Source organism: Ciconia boyciana, chromosome 1 (genome assembly GCF_034638445.1).
Source record: "Ciconia boyciana chromosome 1, ASM3463844v1, whole genome shotgun sequence".
Lineage (NCBI taxonomy): Eukaryota > Metazoa > Chordata > Aves > Ciconiiformes > Ciconiidae > Ciconia > Ciconia boyciana.
Genome location: NC_132934.1, coordinates 191,609,216 through 191,635,847, shown reverse-complemented (window position 1 = coordinate 191,635,847; position 26,632 = coordinate 191,609,216). Strand labels below are relative to the sequence as shown.

At 43.0% G+C, this 26,632-nt stretch overlaps 2 protein-coding genes across 2 annotated transcripts in view; one reads left to right on the top strand and one right to left on the bottom strand.

Moving 5' to 3' along the window:
- The window catches only part of LOC140648508 (complement C4-A-like), a 49,031-nt gene extending 36,231 nt beyond the window's left edge, over positions 1-12,800 (top strand). The window contains exons 31-41 of the mRNA XM_072854627.1: positions 297-356; positions 816-909; positions 1,660-1,828; positions 3,522-3,609; positions 4,286-4,360; positions 5,451-5,559; positions 6,501-6,590; positions 6,988-7,080; positions 7,836-7,919; positions 11,339-11,471; positions 12,662-12,800. Of these exons, the coding sequence (XP_072710728.1) occupies positions 297-356; positions 816-909; positions 1,660-1,828; positions 3,522-3,609; positions 4,286-4,360; positions 5,451-5,559; positions 6,501-6,590; positions 6,988-7,080; positions 7,836-7,919; positions 11,339-11,471; positions 12,662-12,800 (1,134 nt within the window). The remainder of the gene's footprint in view (positions 1-296; positions 357-815; positions 910-1,659; positions 1,829-3,521; positions 3,610-4,285; positions 4,361-5,450; positions 5,560-6,500; positions 6,591-6,987; positions 7,081-7,835; positions 7,920-11,338; positions 11,472-12,661) is intronic.
- A 3,170-nt stretch (positions 12,801-15,970) lies between these two features.
- On the bottom strand, positions 15,971-26,025 carry STOML3 (stomatin like 3). The gene is made up of 8 exons (XM_072850316.1): positions 25,944-26,025; positions 25,426-25,798; positions 21,811-21,914; positions 20,939-21,011; positions 19,590-19,672; positions 17,746-17,949; positions 16,614-16,748; positions 15,971-16,466 (listed from the first exon to the last, which is right to left on the bottom strand). Exons 2-8 carry the CDS (start codon positions 25,475-25,477, stop codon positions 16,266-16,268), a joined length of 852 nt encoding a protein of 283 aa, XP_072706417.1. The 5' UTR covers positions 25,478-25,798; positions 25,944-26,025; the 3' UTR covers positions 15,971-16,265.
- Positions 26,026-26,632: the final 607 nt, after the last annotated feature.

The window sequence follows — 26,632 nt, the reverse complement described above, 5'->3', positions numbered from 1 at the left end:
CTGATACAGTGTGCTGGGACCTGTGAAAACGTCAAATCCAGGCTACAGAGGGGAGAGTGAAGTTTGGAAAATATGTCTTCTGGGCCCCAGAATGGCAGAGTAAGGTGCACCAGCCCAGGACATTAAAAAATCTTGTGAGACTTGAGGTTTCATAACTCCTTCCATAGCTAAAGGTTTTCCCTACCCCAGTTCTGAGGGGTGAAAGCGTAGAAGACCATCAAGATCGCAGGAAAATAATAGAACAAATGCTGAGCACAGATTAAATCTTTTTTTTTTTTTTTTTCCTTGGTTTGCAGTTTGAACTTGGGAGAAAACTTGAAGTGTCTGTACACGGCAGAGGAAATGGAACAATGAGTGTAAGCTGTAAATCAGAAATTCAGAGTTGAACTGGACTTCTTTTAATACCTTTTTGAAAACATAGTGAGAAATTACTTGCCATGGCTTCATCCTTTGTGTTCCTACCTTCAAATTTCTAAAATTCAGGGCCTACAGCCTGCCTTGATGGGCAGTCAATTTCTCCTGTTTTTAACTTTAAGTTCATGAAATGCCAATGATGATAGAGGCAGATGGAGTTTGAAAGACCCCTTTGTGGTTGGGAATAGAGAGTTATCTCAAAGGTCCCACACCATTTGTGATTTACACATCTCCTGCTTATACCCATGACAGTCCTCTGCGACTAGTCTGTGCCTCTGGGAGACTGGTGTTTCTCTCCACACTCCCATGTCCCATCAACATTTGCTGAAGTCCTGGATGAGTAAATCCCTTGTCATTTAAATGATCTTTATAGTGGTTTGCTGTTTGTGTGTTCATCTTAGATATTAAAAGTGTATTGGTCTTCTGAGCTGAAGAACAACACATGTAATGATTTGATTTTGACGGTGGAAATGGAAGGGAGCATTAAGTACTCTGGTGAGTGAAAAAGGAAGTGGTTGGGTCTCAAAGGTGATGCATTTGGCCAGCTGCTAATGATACTTAATGGCTTTCCAGCCTTGGAAAATGGGAATAAATGAATGAAACAAGGAAAGAGAGAGGTCTATGAACTCTGCCTAGCTATTGTTTCATTCAGCTTATTAATATTTTTAAATAGTTTAATAAATGAGTGACTGTAGGTGCAGAGGGTACCTAACAGATACACAGGTACTATTAGTAACACTCCTTTGTTAGTGGGAGGAGAGCGAGGCAAACTCCCTTTGCGGTGTTCCTGGCTGCCATGAGGGGAAAACCCAGCTCAGTTCCCTGGCTAATAAGGGACCTACCATGTGGCCTTAAAAATTCTTTGGGGCAGACCTGTCATAGGTTTTTCATATGAGCAAGACTGTGTTTCCCATCCCCTGAAGTGTGTATTCATCATCCTCTCTGCCTATGTCTGCATTTTTTTTCCTGTTTGAATAGTTAACTTTTGGAGGCAGGGATTGTCCTTTACATATTTACACATAGCCTAAACCCCATTCTTAGCTAGATCTGTTGGTTATTCTTACTATAATTATCCCTAAAATTTTAATTCTGAATTAATTAGATGAGATGGTGTACAGCAAACTTTTATAAAACCCATAGAGATGGCATGACTGCCCACTGGTATTTATCATTATAGAAAAAGGAGCCAAATTACCAGGTCCTCAGTCAAATTTGTGCATGGTTGACCATGTCTGTCATCTCCAGAAGCGGAATACTTTGATGAAAACGATGATTATGAGGACTTGATTGCTGCAGAAAGGAAAGCGTTAGAGCCACTGTCTGAAATAGAGTGGTTTGATATCCACAGCAGAAGGAAAAGGGATGTGATCTCTCCCAGTAAAGCAGAATCGCTGCAGTACAAAGTCTGTGTCAGGTAGGTCTGCAAGATCAGCTCTTCATTAGAAAATGCATTCATTTTTGTTTGTAATTCTTCTTGGTCACCTTCTTCATATCCTCAAGCTCGGCATCCAACCTGGTGGTCTTCTGTGAGTATGCATACATGGTGAGTCTGCGTCCTCTCTCCCATGGCAGGAGAAAAAGTTTCCACACAATGTATTAGGTTTAGATGGTTTACATAGACCTCAAATGTCCATTGCAGATTCTGCCCCATCAAACTCTGGGGAGACTCTAAAGCGCCTGGCTGGCTAATCATTTGAAAGAAGTCTTTTATTAAATAAAGTAGATACAATTGGAATACAGTAATAACACACAGAGTTTCATTGTTTTCTGGAGAGTTGCTGTTACTTCCTTTGTGGTCACACTCTGGCCTCATAAAAAATAAAATATATCTACTACTATTTGGGGGAGGAGAGGAGGCAGAAGTGATATCCTGTTGTGGCAATCAAGAAGTAGGCAAGGGCAGAGCTAGTGAGAAAGAAATCACCCCATGCAGAATAACACTGAAACATCTGCTTTTGCTCCCTTTCACAGTCTGGCAAGGGTCACAGAAGCACAAAGTGGTGGCTGTCCTGAGTTCCCCTTCTAGAGAGGTGTAGGGTGGCAGAAGCAGGTTTTGCTCCCAGTAGAATTTAGCTTTTCCACTGACTTTTGACAAAGCCTTGGACGCAGTGGTTTTTATTCCCCCTCCCAGACAGCAGCATGAACAATGGCAGGGGAGGACTGGAGTTACCCTAATTCCCAGGTTTCATTCTCCCTAGTTAAACGTATTCAGTGAATTGTGTGCTGGCTGAAGTATCATTTTCCCCATTAATTGCTATGTAACTTTTATCAACTATCAGATCCACTGTTCTGCAGGACATTGCTGAATGTTAGGGTGAAGCTGAATGTTAGGCTGAATGTTAGGGTTAAACAATAATGTGAAGCTCCCTTTGGTGTAGTTAAGACACAGGAGAAAAACTGAAGGCACTGACTGCATCACCATACTTCTTCCCTGCACTGTGGTACATCCCTTATGGGGAAAGGAGAGTGCTAAAACAAAAGTTTCTGAAGTACCGCTAAGTGTATGCAGAATATCTTATGATAAGGCACCCTATGTGAGCACAGAACAACTTCATTTTCCAGCAATGACACAACTACCTGATTTTTGAGAAGGTGGAAGTAGAAAAGATTGGAAGTCCAATATATATACCTAATGGATAGTTAAAGCGATGAGGATTTTTGCCCTGGACAGCAAAGGTGATGTAAATTTGACTTTGTCCATGAAGAATTTGGATAAACTCGTTTCCTATCTCCAGTCTCTAGGTAGTAGAGAACAGACACTTTGTCAGTGCTGTTTACCTTCCCTATCTTCAACAGTTCTCTTATGGTGGGATAAACTGTCCTTTGACAGTGATTGTTTCTGCCTATCAGCTATAAAGAAAGCCTAGATGACAAGCTCAGGCAAGATACCTGGGTTTTGGATGATCATTTGACTAGTTCAGATTACTAATTTTGCCTCATGACTCTTAATGAGGTAGGCAGCTAATTTTCAAATTAAAATCCACTTAGGAAAGCTAAATGGAGCAGAATGTTTTGTTTCACCATTAGCAAGCCTGAAGAGCCAAACTCTTCGAAGCAATCTGACTGTTCAGTGCAGATGTTCACTGCTGGTGGTCTCCCTTATAAAGGTCCACAGGTTCCAATGCACCAAAGATGTCCCTGGTTGATCTCTCTCTGCTGAGTGGCTTGGAGCCTGACACAAAGGATCTCGAACAGGTTAGAAACACACTTTTCTGTGCAATCTTTTATAGCCTTTTCTATAGAAAATTTGTCTGTCAAAATCTTTCCAAAGTCCACAGAATAAAGAAGGGAAAGCAGATTTTGGATAGATATATTTTCATTATTCTTGTTCTGATAAAATATTCACTGAATGTATACAAGAAATCAAAAGCTTGTGGTAAACAGAGTTCAGTCTTCTTAGTCCCTTGTAACAGAAATTAGGGCAAGGCTCAGCAGGGCACATAAATACATGCCTGTCCCCAACACATAATTGCTGTCCCCAACACATATTGCTGTCCCCAACACATATTGCTGTCCCCAACACATATTGCTGTCCCCACTGGACAGTGTGTCCAGGACAGTGTGTCCTGTGCTTGCAGGGGGGAAGGCAAGAACATCTTTTACAGGTGGTTGCTGGCAGGGCATAGTGACAGGGAGATGGGGCACAGCGTTCTGCAAAGGTGGCTACAGAGTTTTGGGTTCTGGAGCCTGCTTGGTCAAGGGAGGTTTGGCCAGGTTCATGCTCTCAGGGACTGTGTCCTTTAGGGAGGAAGAAAGAGGGCAGAGTAAAGCAAACAGCTGAACAAAGCAAACCAGAAAATAGAGGGTGGTAGCAAAGGTGTTCCTGTTATGCTAGGTTTTTGTTTTGATTTGTTTGTTTGTTTTCCTGCAGTTGGTGATGTCTTCAGACCAGTACATTCAGCACTATGAGTACAAGGAAGGAAAAGTTTTGCTCTACTTTGGTGAGGTAAGCAAACCCAATGATTTTCCAATCTCTGCAATTTCAGATAGCATATATAGACTTCTTTTAAACCTAATCATTATTGTTTTTCACACTGCATTACCTTCCTGTGATTTTTGTCATATGTTATTATTGAACAGCTCGGTTGAAAGAGGGCGGAAGAGGGGAAGAAGGGAAACATGCACCTTCACCCTCTGGCTTTCTATGTTCCAGGAGATGCAGCCCATGTTTAACATTTGGGCTTTGGCCCAACAAACAAACAAACAAACAAACAAACAAACAAAACCCCCCAAAAAACAAGAGAAATCCTGTCTAGCCAGAAGAGATGCTTTTCATCCAAGATTAACAAAGTGTTAACTGGTGGTCCTGTAAATTCCACATGGACACCTTGCATGTGAAGTTCAGTATTTCTGGATCAAAATCCATATAGTGACAAACAAAAGTAAACATCAAACCCCCTACTTTCTGTGTATATTTCCCCATATTTTGGATAATGACTCCACCCTGCACCCACTTGGGTTGCCTCACCCCCACAGCCAAAGCAGGGGGGTCCCTGTAGAAAGCACACACAGGGCAATGATTTTTTTTAAATATAGGACAATAGACAAATGAAAAAATGTAAATGTTATTGTTGCTATGACTGTCCTAGATAATTTGTGCATTTAACATAGGTCAAGAGCTGTCCCTGACCTTAGCGTTTTACTAAGCAAAGTGTATAAACTGGTGGCCACCGGGTACAGGATAGGCTGTGAACATATAGTACACCCATTACTCCTGTGCAAGGTGGCTTTAGGCAAAAGCTGAAAAGTAAACCCCAAATTAGTGATGATGTGAGTCCGGACCAGACAGTTTCAGGCAGAGAAGACCTCCACACATCTCACAAAACTACGTTTACCAGGCTTAGCTCATCCACAAAATCTCCCAATAAAATCACGGAAGGAAATGCCTTCTTCAAGTTGAGGCTACAGCTATCAGGAATAACTCACCTATGCCAGGAGAAACAAGCATTCAACAGCTAGTACAGGCACAAATGAATAAGGAACTGGCTGGGGAGAGTTAGTTTACGCGTCATAATTATTGTTCCTTTCTCCTCCAGCTCACAAGCGGACCGGACCCAGATTGCATATCATTTGGGGCAAAGCAAATCAATCCCATGGGCTTGGTTCAGCCAGCAAATGCTGTCCTTTATGATTTTTACAACCCTGGTAAGGGCACAGAAAAATGATACGTAACTGATTGAAAGAGAGACCCTCAAGAACAAACTCCAGTCTATAGAAATGTGGTTTTGATGTAGTGTGTGAAACCATATGATTTTGTCAAGTGTTAAAGTAACCTGCCTCGAATACTGTCTTCTATTACCATGGCTTAAGATCATCTAACTAGAGATCCTCTCAGGAAGAGTCTGTTATTGCAAATGGACTGAAAAGACAAACTTTTACACTCATGGATTTTAAAATCAGGTTTCCTCAGCTCCAGTTTCTCATGACGCTTTTAAGCATGTTCCACTCACACTTTTTGGTCAGGCTGTCTTTCTATGCATTTAAGATAGGCAGCCTTAGAGGTTTAGCTTATGTACTGTGCTTGCTGGGGGAACCAGTCTCGTTTCCCATTCAAAGAAGGTTAAATGCAAATCATCCCCATTTGCCAGAGTTATGTAAACAATATTTGAAAATTAGGTCAAATCTCTACTTTGCCTGAAGCTGAGGGATCCAAGACAGTTTACACTAGGTTTAAACCACTAACTATTGGTGATCCTATCTCCTTCTTCTGAAACAGTGCAGTGCTCACTGTAGCTCTATGGTCTAAAGATGTTTTTAAAATGGATGCTTTTCAAAGGAAACAAAAAAGGGAAGAGTATAACTTTAAAAAAAACCACCCAAACAAAAAAAACCCCACAACAAACTGAACAACAACAACAAAAAGCCAGAAGCAACAACCCAGGTTGTTGCCCAGCTGAAAGGCAGGGTGATCCCTGTACTCTAGGTGCGTAGGCTATAGGTCTTTGTGGACTGCTGATGTGCATCTAACCCCTTAGTGCTCTGGCTTCTCTGCACCAGGGAAAAGTTGGGCTGCAAATGTAGTTTCTACTGCATAGGGTTTCCCACCTGAGCTCTCTGAGACAAGCCATTTTGTTTCTTCTCCATAGACAGAAAGTGCAGCATATTCTACAGTGCTCCCAAGCACAGCGCCATGCTTTCAAAGGTGTGCCACGCCAATGTTTGCCAGTGTGCAGAAGGTAAGGAATGATTAAATAGACCAGTCTAAAAGAAGATAGTTACTTCTATGAACCATTAACATGAGAATTGTTAGGCCCAGAAAGGACCATTAAAATTATCCGAATGCATAATACAGGACACAAAGCATCCTCTAGTATGTTCAGTAGTAAATTGAAAAAAAAATTTTTAAGATATCCAGGACTGATTTGATAGTTGAATGCAATGTATACGTATGTATACATTGTAAAGATACAGTGCATACGTATGTAAAAACCCTCCATCGCATCTCTAGGAAAGTTGTTCTGCCGTTTTATTTTATTCTGTTATAATGTTGAGTGAATGAGCATGTGTAAACTATATCTATCTAAATACCAGTGCCTACAGAGGCAGATGTATAATTTATTTTCTTCACTCTAGGTCCCTGCCCAAGACAAAGATCAACTTTCAGTAAAGCCGTAAAACAAACCACGCGCTTTAGATTTGTCTGCTACCACCCTATTGCGGATTATGGTAAGGCATGAAAGACAACTGTTGATTTAGTTTAAACATAGTTCTTTTTAATAAGGATAAATTTGTAATTTTATATGCCCAGACCTCTCCTGAAATGAGTAGGGTTTCTGTATCTGGCCTAGAGGCTAAGGAGATGAAATGAAGCCATGTGCTATTGCAGTCGTCAGGGGGGTGAAAGGGAAAAGTAAAGGCCTCAGACAGATGCAGTGGGATGCTGGGGGAAGGAAGCATGAACATTATGTTACATGGTTTAGAAAAGACCCATGGTGTGAGCACCACCATCCCCTACATCCCTAATGTTACAGGTTGGAGATAAAGGGTAGGCTTTGCATGGCATGCTCTTCCTTTTGAGGAGCTAGACGAATATTTTCTCCTTCGTTAATTTGCCTTTCTGGCCTCTTCTTTGGATGGAAAGTTGGAAGAGCTACTGAAGGAAAACTGTTTCAGCAGCTTCGGTAAGTTAGATGCTAACAGAAGGACAGGAAAAAAAGTGAAAACCTAATCATATAGGAGGTTCTTTTAAAAAAATACACAAAAGGAATACAAATCTAGAGGTTGTTGATTAATACCTGACTTTCTAAAAGCATATTAGGTATACAGGATTAGTATCCTCTTGTCTTTCATACCCCCATGGTTTGCGAATAGATGGTACACTGGCCTCTGTATAGACATCTGGTAAAAGCATACCTATTTTTCAGTTTTTGGATGCAATTTCATGTTTCCATCTGGCCTCACACCGTTGTTGTCTGTTGCAGCGTACGAGGTGGAGCTCCTCAATAGTACACAGAAGAATGTTTTTGATTACTATGAGGCCAAAATCCACAGAATCCTTAAAGCCAGTAAGTAAAATGTTTGGCTCCTTCTATTCACCTGTAGGAAAACTAGGTTGATTAAATGTTAGCCAGTATGAGCCACGCAGATGCCTTCTCTTGCTATAGAAAGTAGGGTCAGATATACTTCTATACTAGGCTTGCAAGAAGACTTATTTCTTGCAAGGCTCATTTGGTGCAGCTACCTCACTGTTCAGTTCAGCTCAGAGGTACGTTGTTTTGGTTCACATTGTGCAGCAATCACAGAACATAAGCTTCAATCCTTTCAGATGAAACTAAATCAGAAGACACATTCCAGCTGCATTCAGTCCATGGCTCCAAACTGGAGCTAGTCTAAGACAAACCCTCCAAAAACATGCATAGTGTGGATATTAGGTCTTCTGCGTCAACTATTTCACTTTATAGATTGTTGTTACTGAGCCACATTTTTTTCTATTGTGGACATATCCACTGACCTCTGTTCTGATACTAGATGAAGATTTGAAGGGCTTTTTAATTCATTATTAAGCACTTGCAACCCTTGCAGAACAGGCTAAGAGTTGTCCACAATGACTTGCCTGAAGTCAGTGAACACAGGAAAACTTCTAGAACTTTGATTTAATAATTGTGATAACAACAAAGAGGACCTTTCTCTCTGTTTCTTTAGGTGCAGTGTAAAGATTTGCACTGCTCAGACAATGTCCTTTTGCAGGTCTGCCATCCCAGTTGTCCCCATGTGAACTTTACTTTATCAGCAGCATCAGTGAACACTGATATTCTTCAAAGCAATTTCTGGAGAGGCTGTCAGCTGACATCTCAGCCTTCAACCACTGTGGTATCATGTGGTTGTCAGTTTCGAGTTTGGCAGCCAGAGATTGCCTGTAAAAAGCAACTTCAAAGATTTCAAAATCTTCCCTGTCTGGAACAGAATAATTATCTCACTCCTTTGATCTTTGCCCAGGGGACTGGCAATGTCACCCAGTACTTCATCACACACAACTTATGATCTGTGCCCAATGTCCAGTTCCTGCCGGAAAATCAGGTCCACACTTTTTGAGTCCAGAGACAGCATCGGTCATACCCAGGGCTTTCCATATGCAAGGGAATGTTAATTTGCCTAGTGATCAAAACACCAGCTATTGGAAATTACAGTACCATGATGGAAAGTTTCATTAATCCCTCCAGAAAACCTACAGGTTCTAAAAGGATTTAGAGCTCTGGGCCCCAACACATTGGTACTCACAACTCGTAGGCAAGCACTGGAAACTCTTTGTTTCTTGGCAGCTGAGAGAAATATCCTTTGAACCTGAAGCTGAAGGGAAGAGATGACTTCTCCCATTCCCACCTCCTTCTTTTTGATCCCTTTAAAATCCCCTTTGGTTTGTGCTGTCTGATGCAGTTTATAAGCATCAGTAGGCTTTCAGCAGGCTTGGGAAAGGCTGGGAAGAGGCATGAAGCCATGATGATGAAGAAAAAGCAAGGCGTTGCATCCAAATCAGCTCATGACTGAACCAGAGTTGTTATCTTTTGTATTTTCTGTGGCTGTTTTGAGTGAGGTTGGTCTCTGTTGCCATCACCAAGAGTAGGTGAGAATTAGTAGGGTGAATTCTCATTCTCTGGACCCCTGGCATTATTTCAGTCTCAATCCTTGCAAATAAAGGGTTCATTCAGAAGACAGACGGAAACATTTATTTGTGTTTGGGAGTCAGGAAAAGAGAATTTTGCAGATGTGCACTCCTCAGATTACTTTGATTTTTAATAGAATTAGTGCATGTGTTAACGTTTATGCTGTCCTATGAGTCCTTTAGGGGAACAGTATGGCCCATGCGAAATAGCACAGAATATTTTTTTCCCCCCCATTATAGATTCTAAAACTTGAAGTAATTTTTTCCCTTAAATTCTGCTTCAATAGTTTAGAATATTATATATATTTTTTTTTTAATTGGAGACTTAGAATTGGAAATTACATAATAACCTGTTAAAGTAATAACTCAAATGCTAATGAACGCCAGAGTCTGGACTGTGTTAGGCCATTTGTGAAGCATGTGAACCGAGAAACACCATGGTAATTTAAGCACAATTAACTTGACGCATAACATCATCATTTTCTCAAGTAGTTCTGATCCATTTTTGCATTCCTTGAACAAAATTAAAATTCAGTACACCATATAGCATAGGAACAATAGAAAGGTCTTGGGTTATATAAGAAAACCTACAGTACTGTATTATTCTTTGGAAAAATGCAGATGTAAAACAGCATACAATACTGAAGACTTACTTTTCTCTGGCCTATAAGTACCATATGTAAAATTAATGCAAGTTTTAACTAGCAAATAGATAAAGGTCTTAGTACTAGGTTTCTAAGTACTTATTACTTAGTACAGATTAGCACTCTACATCAAATTCTCTGAAATCTTATTAGTGTTGAAATATTCTACTTCAGGTTTTTATTCTACTCTTAGGATTTTATTTTGAATACTAGACTTTCCATACTTATAATACAATATTTAGAGAGCAGAAGCTGCACAAGCTTCTGCTAACAGATAGGAAGACTGTGGTGTCTTCCCTGCAATTTAAGGTGGTTTAATGTTGAATTTGTCACCACAGTTTTGCATGACATTTCACATTATAGTTAGAAAGAGAGTAAGAAATTAGAACATTGTTGTTATTTGCATTTTGTTTTCAAATGGACTTTGAAAACTGTTGTTCTAGCCAAACAACACAGTATCCTCATGACCTGTGGTTAGACTCATGAATAAGCATCTTTCCAGCTCTCATGTCACTGCAGTACCTGAGTACCCTTCTCTTCTGCCTTGGATGCCCACTTCTGTAATGGGCAGTGCAGCTCTTGAATGAATAATCTTCTGGGACAAAATCCAGGCCAGAATCTTCTAACTTATTTTAATGTGGAGATCACCAAGGGCATGTCCTACACATCAGTTTCGGAGAGGATAGCATAAAGGCTAAATCGGTGACTTTCAGATCAGGTGCGCTAAGGAGAGTGAGTTTTTAATACTGCCTGCTGCATTGTTGAGCCTCAAGTCATTTTACTTTAGTTTGCCAGCTTTTAAGACCGCTACAAGCCTGAGCAATCTGAAACATAAGATAGCATATTTTGGTTTTCCTTTGGCTTTTCCTTCAATCTCCGAGATTTGAACAGACTCCTTAAGGCCTGAAAGGTCTCTATAGCAAAACAGGTCCTTCAATAACTACTGAGGAGGCCAAGAAAACCAGCTAAGACAGAAATGGCTTACTTTTTGTCAGGTAACGTTAAAGGAAATACCCAACCACAGCTTGGCCATTTACTCCAATGTCAAGCCACAACCCTCAAGTGAAATATTACCTTGGCTTAGCAGTGGAGTAAATGATCAGAAGGGGTTGTGCCCTGTGGGCTACAGTTCTACTCTGTATTAGAAAAGTTCATGGGGTTTTCTCTTCTCATGCCACAGCTACTGATGAAAGCATCCAAGTGGGTGCCCATCGACAGTTCCTAACGCGCTCCACGTGCAATTTAAACATGGTCACTGGCAAACGGTACCTCCTCATGGGGAAAGATGGCCAAACGGTTGATTGCAACAACAAGTAAGTGCAATGATTTCTGAGCAGCAGCAGCTGCTATTGTGGACCACGAATCCAGAGGATACTCAAACTATTAGAATACCTCCAGAAAGCAAAGGGAGGGCCAACTTTCCTAGGGACTGATTCTGCTGGCTTTACTAAAATGGAAAGACTACCACTCCACAGGCAAAAGGCAAGCTGTGGGGAACAGCTGAGCCACCCAAATCTATCAGCTCATCTATCTGTGCACAGCCTGGTTCCCACACTTCTCAGAATTAAAATCTGGCCCTTACTCCACTGAGTTAAAAACTCATAGCTAGAAAAGAAAAATGGGAAATGCTACATGGTTCCATCTACTGCAGATGCCTTACACAGCTCCTGTCTTTGCAAAAGAAATGGGTGGGACTGTGTCTAAGAGCAGCTCTCAAAGCTTCTTTTATATCATACGTGCAAATAGCTCATTATTCTCATTTCTCATTGTCACACTTTAATGAAAAAAAGGGAATTTATCTGAGGAGGAATTTAGTCTGACTCTAAGTATTCAGTGAGGAAGACATCTTAAATGTTTAATTTGCCTGTGCTTACCTGGAGAAAGGTGGTGCTTTTGAAAGCTTCTAGGAGGGAGACCATCTCCATCAAATTGTAAGTGCCACTTCCTAAAACCTTAGAAGGCCCCCTCTCTCCATCTCTATATGACACCAATGGGCGTGCTTAAGTCAGGGGCCTGCTTCAACAGATGCCTGCTAAAGACTGAAGTATCCCAGCAGAGGCATAACCTCTGAAGTCTTCTCCAGTCCAGTCATAAAATGCCAGAAGCTACACAGGCTGTCACCACAGAGAATTAGGAAACATTTTGGGATACTCTGTTGAAACTAAACGCCCCTTCACTCTGTCCCATTGGTGTTCACTGGGGCTTTTTGTGCCAGTCCACAGAAGTCTAACAGAAACTTAGCCCAAGCTTACCTGGCATCACTCAAAATACAAGTACAGCTAGATTTGTCCCATCTTGGCACTGACTTTTCCTAAACTTTATTCAAAGCTCAGTTAACTTGCTGGTGGAACTAGGTTTCAGGCAAGTTTCTTGGCTAGCGTAACTCCTCCTGATCTCAGAGATGCCTCAGTGGAGGGATGCAACCTCACAGGGTTTACACTTTCCTGTTGCTCCATGCCAGCAGTAGTGACTCACCTCCTTTACTTGTCCCACTTCCACTCAGGATGCAGTACTTCCTTGATGCACAAGCCTGGATAGAGAAAATTCCAGATGACAGCGAGTGCCACACCACCCTGCACCGGCAAGCCTGTGTTCACCTGCAGGACTTCATGAACACGCCTGAAGGCTTGTGCCTCTTCTGAACAATTGCTCTTCTCCCCATATCCTATCTATGCGACTGACACTCATCTCCTTCCTAAATTTTTCTTGCAAAGCCTGTACATCACAGTGGCACCTGAAACATTGCAGAGCTGCTTCTGTTGCTATCTGTTGTGCTGAATGGGGTATCTTCTTGTAGATGTATGTGTGTGGGGGTAATACAACAAAAATTGCAGTTATTCTACTAGTTATTGTTTTTATTGTCCCTGCCACTGGTGAAGAGAGAGCAGGATTTTCTGTCTCCCTGATCCATTATATGCAATTATCCTGCAGGGGATCAAACGAAAAATCATTGTGTTTGCAGAGCTGATTAATTCCCGCAGTCATTGTCACTGGACATTAGAGGCCAAGAAATTTGCATGGGTCAGAAAGAAGACTGGGCATTCACGGCCTTACCAAGTACAGCCTGTGTTACACTGCTCCTGAAAGAGATACTAGCACTCATGCTTCAGCACATCAGTTAATTTCTGTTTTTAATGGTGAGTCTTCATGGAGGGGAATGAATGACCCCATTTGTACCACAGCAGGATTCCCATACACACTTGCGAAGCTGGAACTGGAACTGGCCCAGCATCAGGGATGGGCAACTGGACTGTGCCTGACCCAGGAGTCCTGCACAGGCTAGTTAGTGCTGGTAGCTCACTGAGGGCACTGAAGTGCTTTTTAATTGCACTCTGTCGTCACACATCTTTCAAACTTTTCTTTTTTTTAGAGTTTAATTAATTTCCATTACTTAAAAAAAAAAAACCTGACCCAATCTGTGGTTGCATTTTTCTGAAGTATTGCTGCTTCTGTGGCTATGCAAACAGCTCTGTAGTGGAGATGCAATAGGTGGGAGGTTTGCTGTCACAGTTATAAAGGTTTCTACAAATGGCAAACTAAGTTGACGATGAAAAATACTCAAAACATCCCTTTTCTTAGGATAAGAAAGTCTGTAGAAAATGTTTTGATAACACTGATAAGTAGATGACTTGCAAATACAGGTTTTACTTCTTTAGTTTGCCAGCAAAATGCCATTTGGCAGTCGTGTCTGAGGCAGAGAAGAGCTGCAATGAAAAGCTGTGTTTGCTGAACAGGTCACCATCCTCAGATGCTCATACACTGTCTTCATGCCAGCAGTTACTGAGTGCAAAAATTTGCAACCTGGACTGCTTGTGTTACACTGCAGTAAAAATAAGAAGGGCCTGTATCAACAATATGATAATTAATAGGTCCATGTTGATCTGGTTAATTTGGAGTCAAATGACTCTACGGGATAGGAGGGGCAGCAGTGAGCCTTGTGTGGAGGAGACACTACACGGCAGCAGCACCTGCCAGAACAGCTGCTCCATAAGAACCTTCAGATTCATAGCAGACAGCCCATCACTGTGTGCCAGCACTGTGAACCACCCGGCTGTTTTTGAAGGCTGTAAACTCAGGTATAATGGTAGCTGAACTCAGATATCTGCAATGATGTGCCCCACTCAGCTGCCAAGCATTGCATGGTTGGAGGGTGGGGAAGGCTTATTTTATGAAAACCTGCACCACTGTTTTCATGACATCTGCAAAGGAAGATAAGAAACCTCCTAAGGGTGAAAGACAGATACTTAAATTAACATAGGAAAATTTGTTTTCCTCAAGGTTTGCCCCAGTATATTGGGTTCACATGGCAAGGTTTTGGTAGTGGAGGGGCTATAGGGGTGGCTGCTGTGAGAAGGTGCGAGAAGCTTCCCCTATGTCCAATAGAGCCAATGCCAGCCGGCTCCAAGATGGACCCGCTGCTGGCCAAGGCCAAGACAGTCAGCAATGGTGGTAGCGCCTCTGGGATAACATATTTAAGAAGGGAGAAAAAAAACTACTGCACAACTGCAGAGGAAGATAGGAGTGAGAAAATGTGAGAGAAACAACTCTGCAGACACCAAGGTCAGTGAAGAAGGAGGGGGACGAGGTGCTCCAGGCACCAGAGCAGAGATTCGCCTGCAGTCCCTGGTGAAGACCATGGTGAGGCAGGCTGTCCCCCTGCAGCCCATGGAGGTCCACGGTGGAGCAGATATCCACCTGCAGCCCGTGGAGGACCCCATGCTGGAGCAGGTGGATGCTTGCAAAGGAGGCTGTGATCCTGTGGAGAGCCCACGCTGGAGCAGGCTCCTGGCAGGACCTGTGGCCCCATGGAGAGAGCAGCCCACGCTGGAGCAGGTTTGCTGGCAGGACTTGTGACCCTGTGGGGGACCCATGCTGGAGCACTCTGTTCCTGAAGGACTGCACCCTGTGGAAAGCACATGTGGAAAGGACCCACACTGGAGCAGTTTGTGAAGGACTGCAGCCCATGGGAAGGACCCACGTGGGAGAATTTTGTGGAGGACTGTCTCCCGTAGGAGGGACCCCACGCCGGAGCAGGGGAAGAGTGTGGGGAGGAACAAGCAGCAGAGACAACGTGTGATGAACTGACTGTAGCCCCCATTCCCCATTCCCCTGTGCCACTCAGGGAGAGGAGGTAGAGAAATCAGTAGTGAAGTTGAGCCTGGGAAGAAGGGAGGGGTGGGGGAAAGGTCATTTAGGATTTGGTTTTATTTCTCATCATCCTGCTCTGACTTCTGATTGGTAATAAATTAAACTAAATTTCCCCAAGTTGAGTCTGTTTTGCCCACAACGGTAATTGGTGAGTGATCTCCCTGTCCTTAGCTCGACCCACGAGCCTTTCATCATATTTTTTCTCCCTCTGTCCAGCTGAGGAGGGGAGTGATAGAGAGGCTTGGTGGGCACCTGGCATCCAGCCAAGGTCAACCCACCACACCCAGCTTTCAGATTTAGGAAATGTGACTAATGCATGGGCATACATTCTCTTCCTTTTATTACAGAGCTTATAGAAATGTCAGTGATATGGCAAAATCCAGCCAAGGTCAGTAAAGAAAGTGCTAATTTTTACTCATGTAAGATAAAGAATAGGTTGTTCTACTGACATACCAATTATCCAGTAATTCTGTTAATAGTTATGAAAGAATACCTCTAAGGTTATAGGCCAAATCCTTTTTTCCACTCCACAGGACTTGAGTTAAATACCAGTATCTGACCCTTTTGCTGTGTGGAGTACATCAAGAGCTCAGAGGTTCTTGCTTAGCAGACAAATCACTAAATAATTGCTACACTCAAGACTCTGTAAAATGTGGTGAAAGCATCATTAAAATTTCATTAGGTCTAACATGCATTTTACATATTTTATTGCATTTTACATATTTTCTTCCATTTCACTTGGAGATGAGTCTAAGCTGAAACTGCTTAGTGCCTGAACTTTGCAAATGCAGTCTCCTAATGTGGGAGCTATATGTAGTTGTTAAACTATTTTTACTCTTATTTTTGGTACAGAGGACCAAAGTATGCTTCTACTTTAATTCTGGTAATCATCTGGAATGCCTTGCTTCCTGGGAAACCCTTTAAATCTCTCTGCCCAAGGAGCTAGTGTAGAACAGTCTCTATCCCCCTCTATTTTTCTGCCCGAAACTCTCAAGCATATTTATAGGGAGAGGGAAGACAATGGTGGAATTATTCTCTGCTGCCAAGGTTGTTAACGTTTGCAGGTAGCGCAGCTGAAGACCTGCCGGAGACTCAGCCAGCACCATGGAGGCCTGCTTGAGGGCTTTAGAAGCATTCATTTCTCCCTCTGCTGCCACAATCTGCAAAGAAAGAGAAATGGAAACCACATTGGATGCTGCCCATAGTGAGGAAAATCCCCCTTTACAATGAGGAGAAAACAAACAGGCACTTGGATGCCTGGGATGAGGATATGGGAGCTTGGAGGTAGACATTGCTGTGGGTCTCACCTTAGCTCTTGCTTCTCGAGCAGCCTCTGCTTTGGCTGCCATTGCCCTCTGCATGGCCACAGGAATCCTCACATCTTTGATCTCCACTCGGGCCACTTTGATTCCCCACTGCTCCGTGGCACTCTCAAGGATAGCCTTAGGGACAAACACACAACCCACCACAAAGAGCACAGTGATGGCAGAGAGAAAACCACACGATGTACCCTGCCGCTTGGACAGAAGGAAAGGCAGCATGTAAACCTGCACAACAGAAAGACGGAGCCTTCCAGGGGCACTAACATCCAACGTGGTGTGCGTACGGCGGGTACCGCAACCTTATGAAACTCTTGCTGATCAACACCAGTGTCTGAGACAGGGTGTCTCCTGTGTGGCTTCTCTACTGTCTCCTAAACTATGATTCCCCATCCTTTCTTTAGGTGGGCACTTACCAAACTTCTCCCTTTTACGATGTAATGCTACTGCAACTTCCTAAAGCGGCACGATGCTGTAAAAGCATGTGAAAGCACACTACGGGTGAATGACACAGCACAGCCCTGCAGCATTGGCACGCTCCTCTGTGCCCCGGCTCTGCCCATGGCTGCTGTCCTGGCTGGAAAGGGGTACACTTTCTCTTTTATTTGGCTTTGTCTCTTCTCTGACTGAAAAGAGTAAATCGGGTTTTGGCTTTCTTCTCTGCTCTCTCCTTGGCTGCCAAATTAAAAAAACAGATGGCATTTTAAAGCATAAAACAACTCGGTCCTGTACTCTTAGTTGTTATGACAGGACATACAAGCCCTGCCTTGATTAAACCTTAATCAAGGGTCTGTTCAAGATAGAGCTTCCGACAAGCAGTAGACTTCTTTCTCACCGCTTGCAGCAGCCTCTGTACAAAGACTAAACAGATTTATTCAACTCAATGGGTAATTTCAGAATCTTCATTGCTTTTTGATAGGAAATAACTCTTCTACAAGAACCTGGGGAAATACCTTTAGAATAACTCTTTCTGACTCCAAGCAATGAGATCTATAATTGAAAAAAAACATAGAGGAAAATTTTGCTATCATTGTTGAAGAAAGAAAGAGATTATTTCGAATCTGCTACTTCCCAGAACAAATCTCCATGCTTGTCAGTGAATTTTGAGAGCCAGATTTACCTGAATACTGTGCGCGATCTCCTCACGACCTGCCAGGAGCTGAGCCAAGCTCTGTGTACCCAGAACATTTCTCAGGGTTGTCTGTGCCAAGAGGAAGGTAGCCGAATGGACATCAGTGATGTTAGCAACAGCGCTGACAGCGCTGTGGATCCTGTAATACACCACCCCATCAACTTGGGTAGTAACGGCATCTTTTGTGAGAATCTGCATCGGAGAAATTGGATAAATGTGCAGAATTAGAGAAGGATCCAATAACACACCCCTTGCCAAGGAAGGGGAATTTTTTTTTCCCCTTAGTGAGGAAAAGGCCCTGATAATTCAAGGAAATTAAGAATTTAATTTGTTTTCTTTGTTATTCCTCTGAGAAATAACTTCAAGGAAGTTATTCTGCATCACCAATAGTTTAAACCAGGGCAAAATGTTGTACATAGCCTTTAAGACAACTGTTTCAACAGTAAGTGAATCTCATAGCCTGCATGAATTTCTTCTGCAATACTAAATGATGGTTATCCTCTTCCTTTCTGGTAGAAAGGGCCATTACTGGTTTTATACATTGCATGCAGATTGAAAGATCTGTGTTACTTCCCCCAAACAATGTATTTGTAAGAAACACCAGCAAATTAAAACAAAAGTGAAAAGCAAAGCACAAGAAATTGTGAGAAGAAACTCTGAAAAATATTTAAGTATTCATAGAGGAGTTGTGTCATCTTTTGCCAGACAAGCCCCCTGTGCCTCAGCAGGCAGTTGGCCTCAGCAGAGCACTGATGATGCTCCGCTGCCTCTTCCCTCCTCAGCATCTTTTGCCTGCAAGTAAATGCTTCATGGAAGCCCTGCCAACAGCTGCAGAAGCCTTGCCAAAAGCTGCTAAGCCTTGTACAGCACAAGTACTGCAACCATCTTCCTTCCAGCCTTCCATTTTGGGGGAGCCGTTTTTCACTCCATCACGTGCACCCCTGCAACCTGCACTCTGAGAAAAGGCTCTTTGTGATTACAGAAAGATAACGGTCCAAGAAACAGCTCCTGGGGAACACAATGGGCAATTCCAGGGGCCAAAGGGGTCCTGGGGCCATCCCGCCCCACCCTGCACTTCTCTCCACGTAAGGAAGGAGACAGCAGTGCCAACTCCACCAGCAGAAGCATTGTACCATGGTGGAGAAGAATTGTACCACACGGAACCAAAACTTTTCCAGAAGGACAGAAATTGCTCAGCAACTGATTCTTCAGACTAAATTCTTCAGTCAATGTTTTTCAATAAAATGCCTAAAGATACGACTCCCCATTCCTGCTTGGATCTGAGTTTTGTGGATGATTGTCTGCTAATCCCTTTTAATTTAAAGAGATTTGTTATCCATACATAACCTGCCTTTCAAGAAACGTGCAGGGTGTGCCTACCTTCGAGCAGCAGCCACAACATCACTGAAGGCTTTTGTGAATGGCGAGCTGCATGTCAGATCCAATTTTATTAGGACATTCTATTCTGGATATCTTATGCTAGTCTACTGCTTCATTTCCATGTGTAGAATAACAATACAATTGGGAATTTTTTAGCCTCTCCTCTCTTGTCCTCTCTGACTCCCATTTGCAGTTCTACCCCCCCTTCCCTTATCTTTTATCTCACAGTTCTGAACATCAGCAAGAGGAGTTTGCTTGGTTTGCAACGATGCATGTGCAGGTTTTCATAAGTAGAAGTTTTGTAAGCAGTTTGGCAGTCAGAAGATACAGCAAATAAGCTAAATTCTGTACAGTAGCTCACAGCTACAAGACTATAAAACACCATTTTGATTGTGACACAAATCAGCTCTATATTTTATTTCTGTTTTAGATGGCTGCTAGAGAATAGTTACCTCTTGTGGAGGAATGTTACAGGTAACAGTTCTAAGATCAACCTTGATAAATGTATCTGTACATGGAAGTATGAGGATCAAACCTGAAAAATAAAAATAACTAGGTGAAACACTTGTTTCTGAAAGCTAAGTCTAGAGCCAGGTATCCTGTGCAAAGTAAACACATGGAAATATCCACAGGGTGGGGAATGAGCCCACCTTATTACTACAGCTGTCCTTTCTGCTGAGGAAGGTGACAACAGTAAGGTTTTGCATTTTCAAATAACAGAGGGAAATGCAGATATCTGCAAATAACATGAATTTATTGGAGCTTAACAGCCTAGGGCTCTGGTCTGGGAATGGCCAGATTACAGTTCTAGTCTCAAATCTGCCATGAGACTTCTGACAAAAACTCCTTTTATGCCTTTATTTAGTTTCCCCTCTTTAGATCAGAAGCCATTTATGGTACAGTATGTGTGCCCCCAGGAAAGACATCTCCCAGGCCCAGATTCCTGCACCACCTGTGGACCCCCACATTAGGAACGTTGTTCTAAGATCTGACCTGTCCTGTGACGGAGTCCCCACTCTCCCATCGCTAGAGAGGGGGACTTGATAAAACCATTTTTCTAATCTCAGCACCTTGCTTAGGTGCCCAGAGCCATGCAGAAGAGCTCTGCACCTGCCCTAGCTGCTCTTTGGACCACATGGCTATTATTGCCACATGGCAAGAGGAAAGACAGTATCTGGAAAGGATTTTTCCTCTTATTTCAACTTCCAGTTTGCCCAGTTTCATTGCACAGAACTGGTAACTGCACCAATGCAAATACCTGATGTTGTTGGGTTTGGTTTGTATTTGTGATTTTGTAACCTGATCCTAGGTGCCTGTAACAAACTCTGTATAGATGCAGAGTGTCCCTGCCCTGACACATTTACAATTTTCAGAGCAGAAGACAGCTAAAGAGCTGGCAGCAATGAGCAGTGTTGGAAGTGAGGTACAGGGAGAGTGGTCACAGTCACCCAAAAAAGTCTGCAGTAGAGCTGAAGACTGCACTTAAACCTCCCTGGTCCCCCACCAGCACCTGCAGCATGAACTCAACCTTCCGTTGTCCAACCTACTTAACAGCAAAGCCATGCCTGGCATCAAGGTCCTCACCTTCAGTGTTGTGCTATGACACGGGGATGGCTTTATCTTCTCTTCAGAAAAACAAACAGCCTGCAGATAAATGGACTGCAGCAGAGAGGACCATCTCATCCCCCCCTATGCTATGGAGAAGGATTTAATGGACCTCTGCAATTCTCTGTGTGGTCAGAGTGCATTGTAATAAAATAAAAACAGTGCATTTTAACAGAATAAAACTGCATGCATTCACCTGGTCCCTTTGCTTTCTTAGACAGTATACGTCCCAGCCGAAATACAACAGCACGTTCATATTCTCTGATAACCTAGGAAAATATTTTAAATTTAGAGTTTTACAACTAACTCTATTCCTGCTCTCTGAACTGATTTTTTTAATCTTTAGCATCTGTATTAAATGTGAAAAAAGTACAAATAATATAGGAACCAACAAAGCTGCAAGTCACTAGGCATTTTATGCCTTCTCCTGACCTCATAGTTTCCTGGAAAAACTCAGACTCTGGCCCTGAAAATATTTTACAAGGCAGACCAAATATGAAAGTTGCCACTGATCTAATGAGGCTACCCACAACTCTCAACATCAGTGCTACACTCAGAGGAACTGTGGGCAAAGTATGTCTCACCTCAGATAATCTACCTAACTACTTTGGTTAGTGTATTAGGCCTACTCAAGGCCTGGTGTTCAGGGCAATCACTCTGGTAACTCCTAAAACGTGCTTTAAATTAATCATATGATGCTCATACCTTGAAGGGACTGTGGGTTTAGGTTGTATAGTCCCTCAACGCAGGGACTTACTCTGTTTTTCATCAGTTCTTCAGAAAAGTTTGTATATTTATTCTCCTAGTGTTGTTGTAAAGCAGGGAAGTTTAACTGATGATGGAAGTTGAGATGGGAAGAAATTAAATGAGTAAGTTGTGGTGATACAGAAAGTCAGTGGAAGAACATGCATCTCTTGGTCCCAGACCACATCTTTGCTACAAGCCCTTACGATTTCCAAAAAGTGAATGTAAAGTGCCTTGTTTTAACAAAATCAACAAATCAATAAACATAAGTAACAACAATGATCATAGAGCATTCTTTATGTCCCCCAAATCTCACTAGCTTACCTTGATACATGCCCAGATGGAAATAGGAAATGTAATAAGCACCAGGAGGAAAGAAAGAGAAATCAGGATCCAGCCACACACACCAATTCCTTCCCGCCTGTCAGCTATAAGAAAAAAAATAAGGAAGAAAAGCAGTGAATGCAAATTTTGAAGACAGTTCTCTGAGGGATACAGATCTAGCCCAGTGCAATCATGAGGGACTGCAAAGTCCACAGAGACTCGTTCCCTCTTACCTCCTTCCCATCGCTCACTGAAAGCTGTAAAACACCTGATCAAACATCCAACCTTATGTCCCTTCTGCCCCAAAGGTTAAAAGGTTCAGAAAGTACATTTTGCAACAGGAAAGAAAGAAGGAAAATGAAAAACGTTGCCAAAGCTAGCAGCTGTGAAGGACAAATACATCATTGGGTGGAGTATCCATGGATATGAATCTCTGCCAGCATGCCACAGCTGGGGCAAAAGATTTAGTTTGTATGAAACAGGTGATAAGGAAAATGAGGGGAACTCCTACTGTCTTTAGATGAAAGTTTTGAGGAATATTGATGGACCAGTTCATCCTCTGGACCACAAGCTTCAAAATCAGTGTTTGTCAACATGCACGCCCGTGCATTTTGAGCAGTTCTCTCACTGTTTTCAGCTCTTCTCATCCAAAAATTTCATTATAATGAAATTTCATTATTTCATTATAATGAAATCAAAATATATCAAAATAATTTCGTTATTGTACAGCCTGAAGGGAAAGCAGTGGTGAGATGTTCAAGGACTAAAAGTTTGGGAGGATCTTTGTAAGGGAAAGGTGATCAAGGGGCTGTTGCTCTTTGAAGAGCAGCTGGAACTGCTGAGGTCCTCACAGAAGAGGCATGGAAGAGGGCGAGGAGTGAAACAGGCCAGTCCTGCCACCAGGACAGAGCACCGCAAGGTTGACTGAATTTTGCTAAATGCAGAAATGCCTTGGATCAGGAGAGTCACAAGAAAAGCAGAAGCATCAGGGTGGGCTAGTCCTAAGGGCTGCCTGGCTGCTAGGTTTGGACCAGAAGGGGATTTTTGCAGGCATGAGCATCAATCAGCAGATGTAAAGCTGACTGCCACAGCCTACGTTTCCCATTGCAAGGGGAAGAGGCAGAAGACAGGGACGAAGGCTCAGAGGTCTCCTCAGAGAACCTCCCCCATGCTGATGCAGCGTGTTTTGGATATGTTACCTCAAAGGTACAGGGCAGCACTGGGAATTTCTGACATCAAATAAAATTCATAGGCAGATAGAAACTGATAAATAGAAAATAAAACAATTCATTTCATACATTGTGAGAAAACACTTGTCACCACAGCAAAACGGCGTAAGGCTACCTGATCTGTAAGGCACAAGCCAACAGACCAGCAGAGCGGGACTGACAGGTTTGTCAGAAAACCCGCAGCCACCCGGGCGTAGGAGACACAACACAGCCCTCCTGCAGCTCTTTCTTCTCTTGGGTGCATAGCTGCACTACACATCCTGGCAACGAAGCCAGGTTAACTGCAAACCTGGATGTTACAACCAAGCCCTTTGCTGCTTGCAGTTTTTCCCTTCCTGCTTCTGAGGTCCCCGCTGCAGATTTCATCACTCACACATACAATCGTTTGTGTCCAAGAGGGGGCCAACTTTCAGGACTCCCTTTGACTGTTTGCCCCGAGAGCTGGGCACAGAATTGCTGCACCAGGAGCCTGGCTTTCTTCCTGACCCTTTCCAACAAACAGTAATTTTAAATCCCTGGTTGTTTAATGAGGTATCATCACCATGCTGCAATCAGCGGTAGGAAAGATTTGAGGAGCTCCCCTGAGTAAATTACCATGCAAACCTTAAGGCCATGTGTTTGAAGACAGGACTTCTAAGATTTAATGTGAAAACCTTTAACGCTTTCACTGCTGCTTGTTTGCCACACAGTGTTCTTCACGTTACACTAGTGGTGTGTCAGGCTACAACAGGTACATGAAGTACCAGCAGTCAGGTGGCTTTTCAGTGGAAAGAGATCAAGGAAACTTGTGGAATGGGCATCATTCAGAATTCCTTATCTGAAGCCTGGGGAAATTAATCACGAAGGGATGTTCTGTTCAGCAGAACTCAATGTTCTCCTCTCTCTTTATTTCACCTAAATTATTAGCTTACATAAAAATAGTTGAAGATATTTTTCTCCAGTGCCAAACTTGGTCATGAAGAACCTCTTCAAAAGCAATTTTGGATTGTAACTTCACCTGCCATCATTCACCCGAGACCACTGTGAAGATACCCGGTAGGAATGACACAATCCACAGATGGTAGGGAATGGCTGGGAACAAATGCCTGCACCCTTCAGACTGATATTCAAGCAGCTCAGAAGAGATAGGTTAAGATATCCCTTATCACCACTGTGGACAAGAAGCACACATCCAAAACTTGACAAAGTACAACTGAATCCTTCTCCATGAGAACTGCCCTACAGATCCTGTTGCCAATGTAGATTCCAATGAGAAAAGCAGGATATGACAGTATGCCTTTTTAATAGTGAATCCAGACCTAGACCTCAAAAAACCACCACAAATATTTTCAGATTACCCCAAAGTTTCAAACCATTTAACCACAAGACAAATGGAAGACTTCAGAAAAACACAATAGTGAAGAACGAGGATCAGTCACAACCCAACATATCAGTGACCTGGTTTTGCCATGCCTGTATACGGATTACAGTAGTCACAACCACCAAAAACCTCACTTGGGTCTACAGTCTAGAGCAAACCAAGAGCTGCAATGCACTGCTAAATGTGAGCTCATCAATCAGCAGTTGTGGAAAAGCTCCAGGACACTCGTAAGATTCACTTCTTTTTTTCTTGACACACTCATTTGCGGTTGGACTCAATGATCTTAAAGGTCTTTTCCAACCTAAATGATTCTACAATTCTATGATCATGAGCACACTTGATACACAAAACCATGACGTGGTTGTCAAACTTGAAAAGCAAATGAAAAGCTCATGTTCAAGCTGTCTTGTGAAGAATATAAAGAACGGTGGGCAAAATCTCCCAGGTCTCCTGCAGCAACAAAGAGAGATGGAGCAGCCTCAGCCTTTTGTAACCACTGTGTACCCTCCTGCTTTCTACAAGCACCCCAAATCAATCCTGCCGAGACTCATGCTTGTCCCACTGTACTATCCACGCTAACGGCCAGACACAATGGTGAAAACAGCACACATCGCCAGTAACAACTTTGGTTTGGCAGCAGTTCCCTTGCTTGCAGAGAACACTGGGTGCTCATCACACAAGTCCAAGCACACCAAGTGCACTTTTGGGGCTGAAAAATTCTTCTGTCTTCCCTAGCTAACTCGTATTTTTCCCTTTCCACCCCACTCCTACATACAGGAGTGTATCAACAGCTGAATCAGCCATTTTAGCCCGTGGGGTGCTTTTGCCGGAAGGTAGATGCTGGGGCGTGCTGGCAGGGCAGTATGAGGTAATTTGCTCTGTCACTCACAGTGGCAGATGCTGAATTTTCATCTCCAGCCCATGTGGGAGACATGATGAATGCCTGGATTCAAATGTACTTTTTTTGTTCGGTTAGTTTTGCTCCTTTTTATTGAGAAAAACACACACACACAAAGCAAGGCTTACCAATTAGATGCTCTGTGTTGTTTTTCTTGGGCGTCTCTCTCTGGGGACCCATCCCATTCGAGGGAAGCTCCGATACCCTCACAGACGAGACAGCAGCATACCTTGAAACAGCACAGCGCTCATGCGAGGCGCTGAAGAGAGAGGCAGGGCGAGAGGAGAAATCCCCACTTGCACGAGAGCCCTCGGGGAGTCAGTAACCCTGGTGAGGAGGGGATGTTTACAAAAACAAAGACTTGTGGATCACGGTTGTCTCTGATGTAACTCCATGGTCTTCTGTGGCTGCCTTCTGGCTGGGGATGCAAGGGCAAGGGCCCAGCTGGTTTTACACCCCACAAAATCCAAGCTGGAAATTATTTCTATGAATCAGTAATATCTGTCACCAGAGAGAAAAAACAAGAACAAGACAAGACAGAAAGAGAAGAGAAAACAAGTCTTGTGAGGAGCGGCTGAGGGAACTGGGGTTGTTTAGCCTGGAGAAAAGGAGGCTGAGGGGAGACCTTATCGCTCTCTACAGCTACCTGAAAGGAGGCTGTAGTGAGGTGGGGGTCGGTCTGTTCTCCCAAGTAACAAGCGATAGGACGAGAGGAAATGGCCTCCAGTTGCGTCAGGAGAGGTTTAGACTGGATATTAGGAACAATTTCTTCACCAAAAGGGTGTCAAGCATTGGAACAGGCTGCCCAGGCAAGTCCTTGAGTCACCATCCCTGGGGATATTTAAAAGACATAGCCATGTAGACATGGCACTTAGGGACATGGTTTAGTGGTGGACTTGGCAGTGTTAGGTTTAGGGTTGGACTCGATGATCTTAAGGGTCTTTTCCAACCTAAATGATTCTATAAAACCAGGGGGTACAGATTGAGGACTGCTCCTCTGCTGTACACCTCTTAATATTATGGGGCTCAGCTACTGTTCAGATCTCAAACACTAGAAACATAAATAATTTTCCAAGTGAGGTCCCTGTGCTGTGTAGAATAGCTCATTACACACTTCTTGATACTGTACATCACAATAGGTTGAACACTGTTATGCTAGATAACCTAAAAACCACAGCAGAAGCATTTCAGCTCCAAAGTCTTAAAATTTTCCCCAACAAGAATATTTTTCACAAAACACTTTTCAATATTGACAATCAAACCAAGCATAGCATTTCAGCCTAAGCCATTTCTGAAGGCTGCAGCAGCGGAGAGCAGCCTTCTCAAAGGACACAA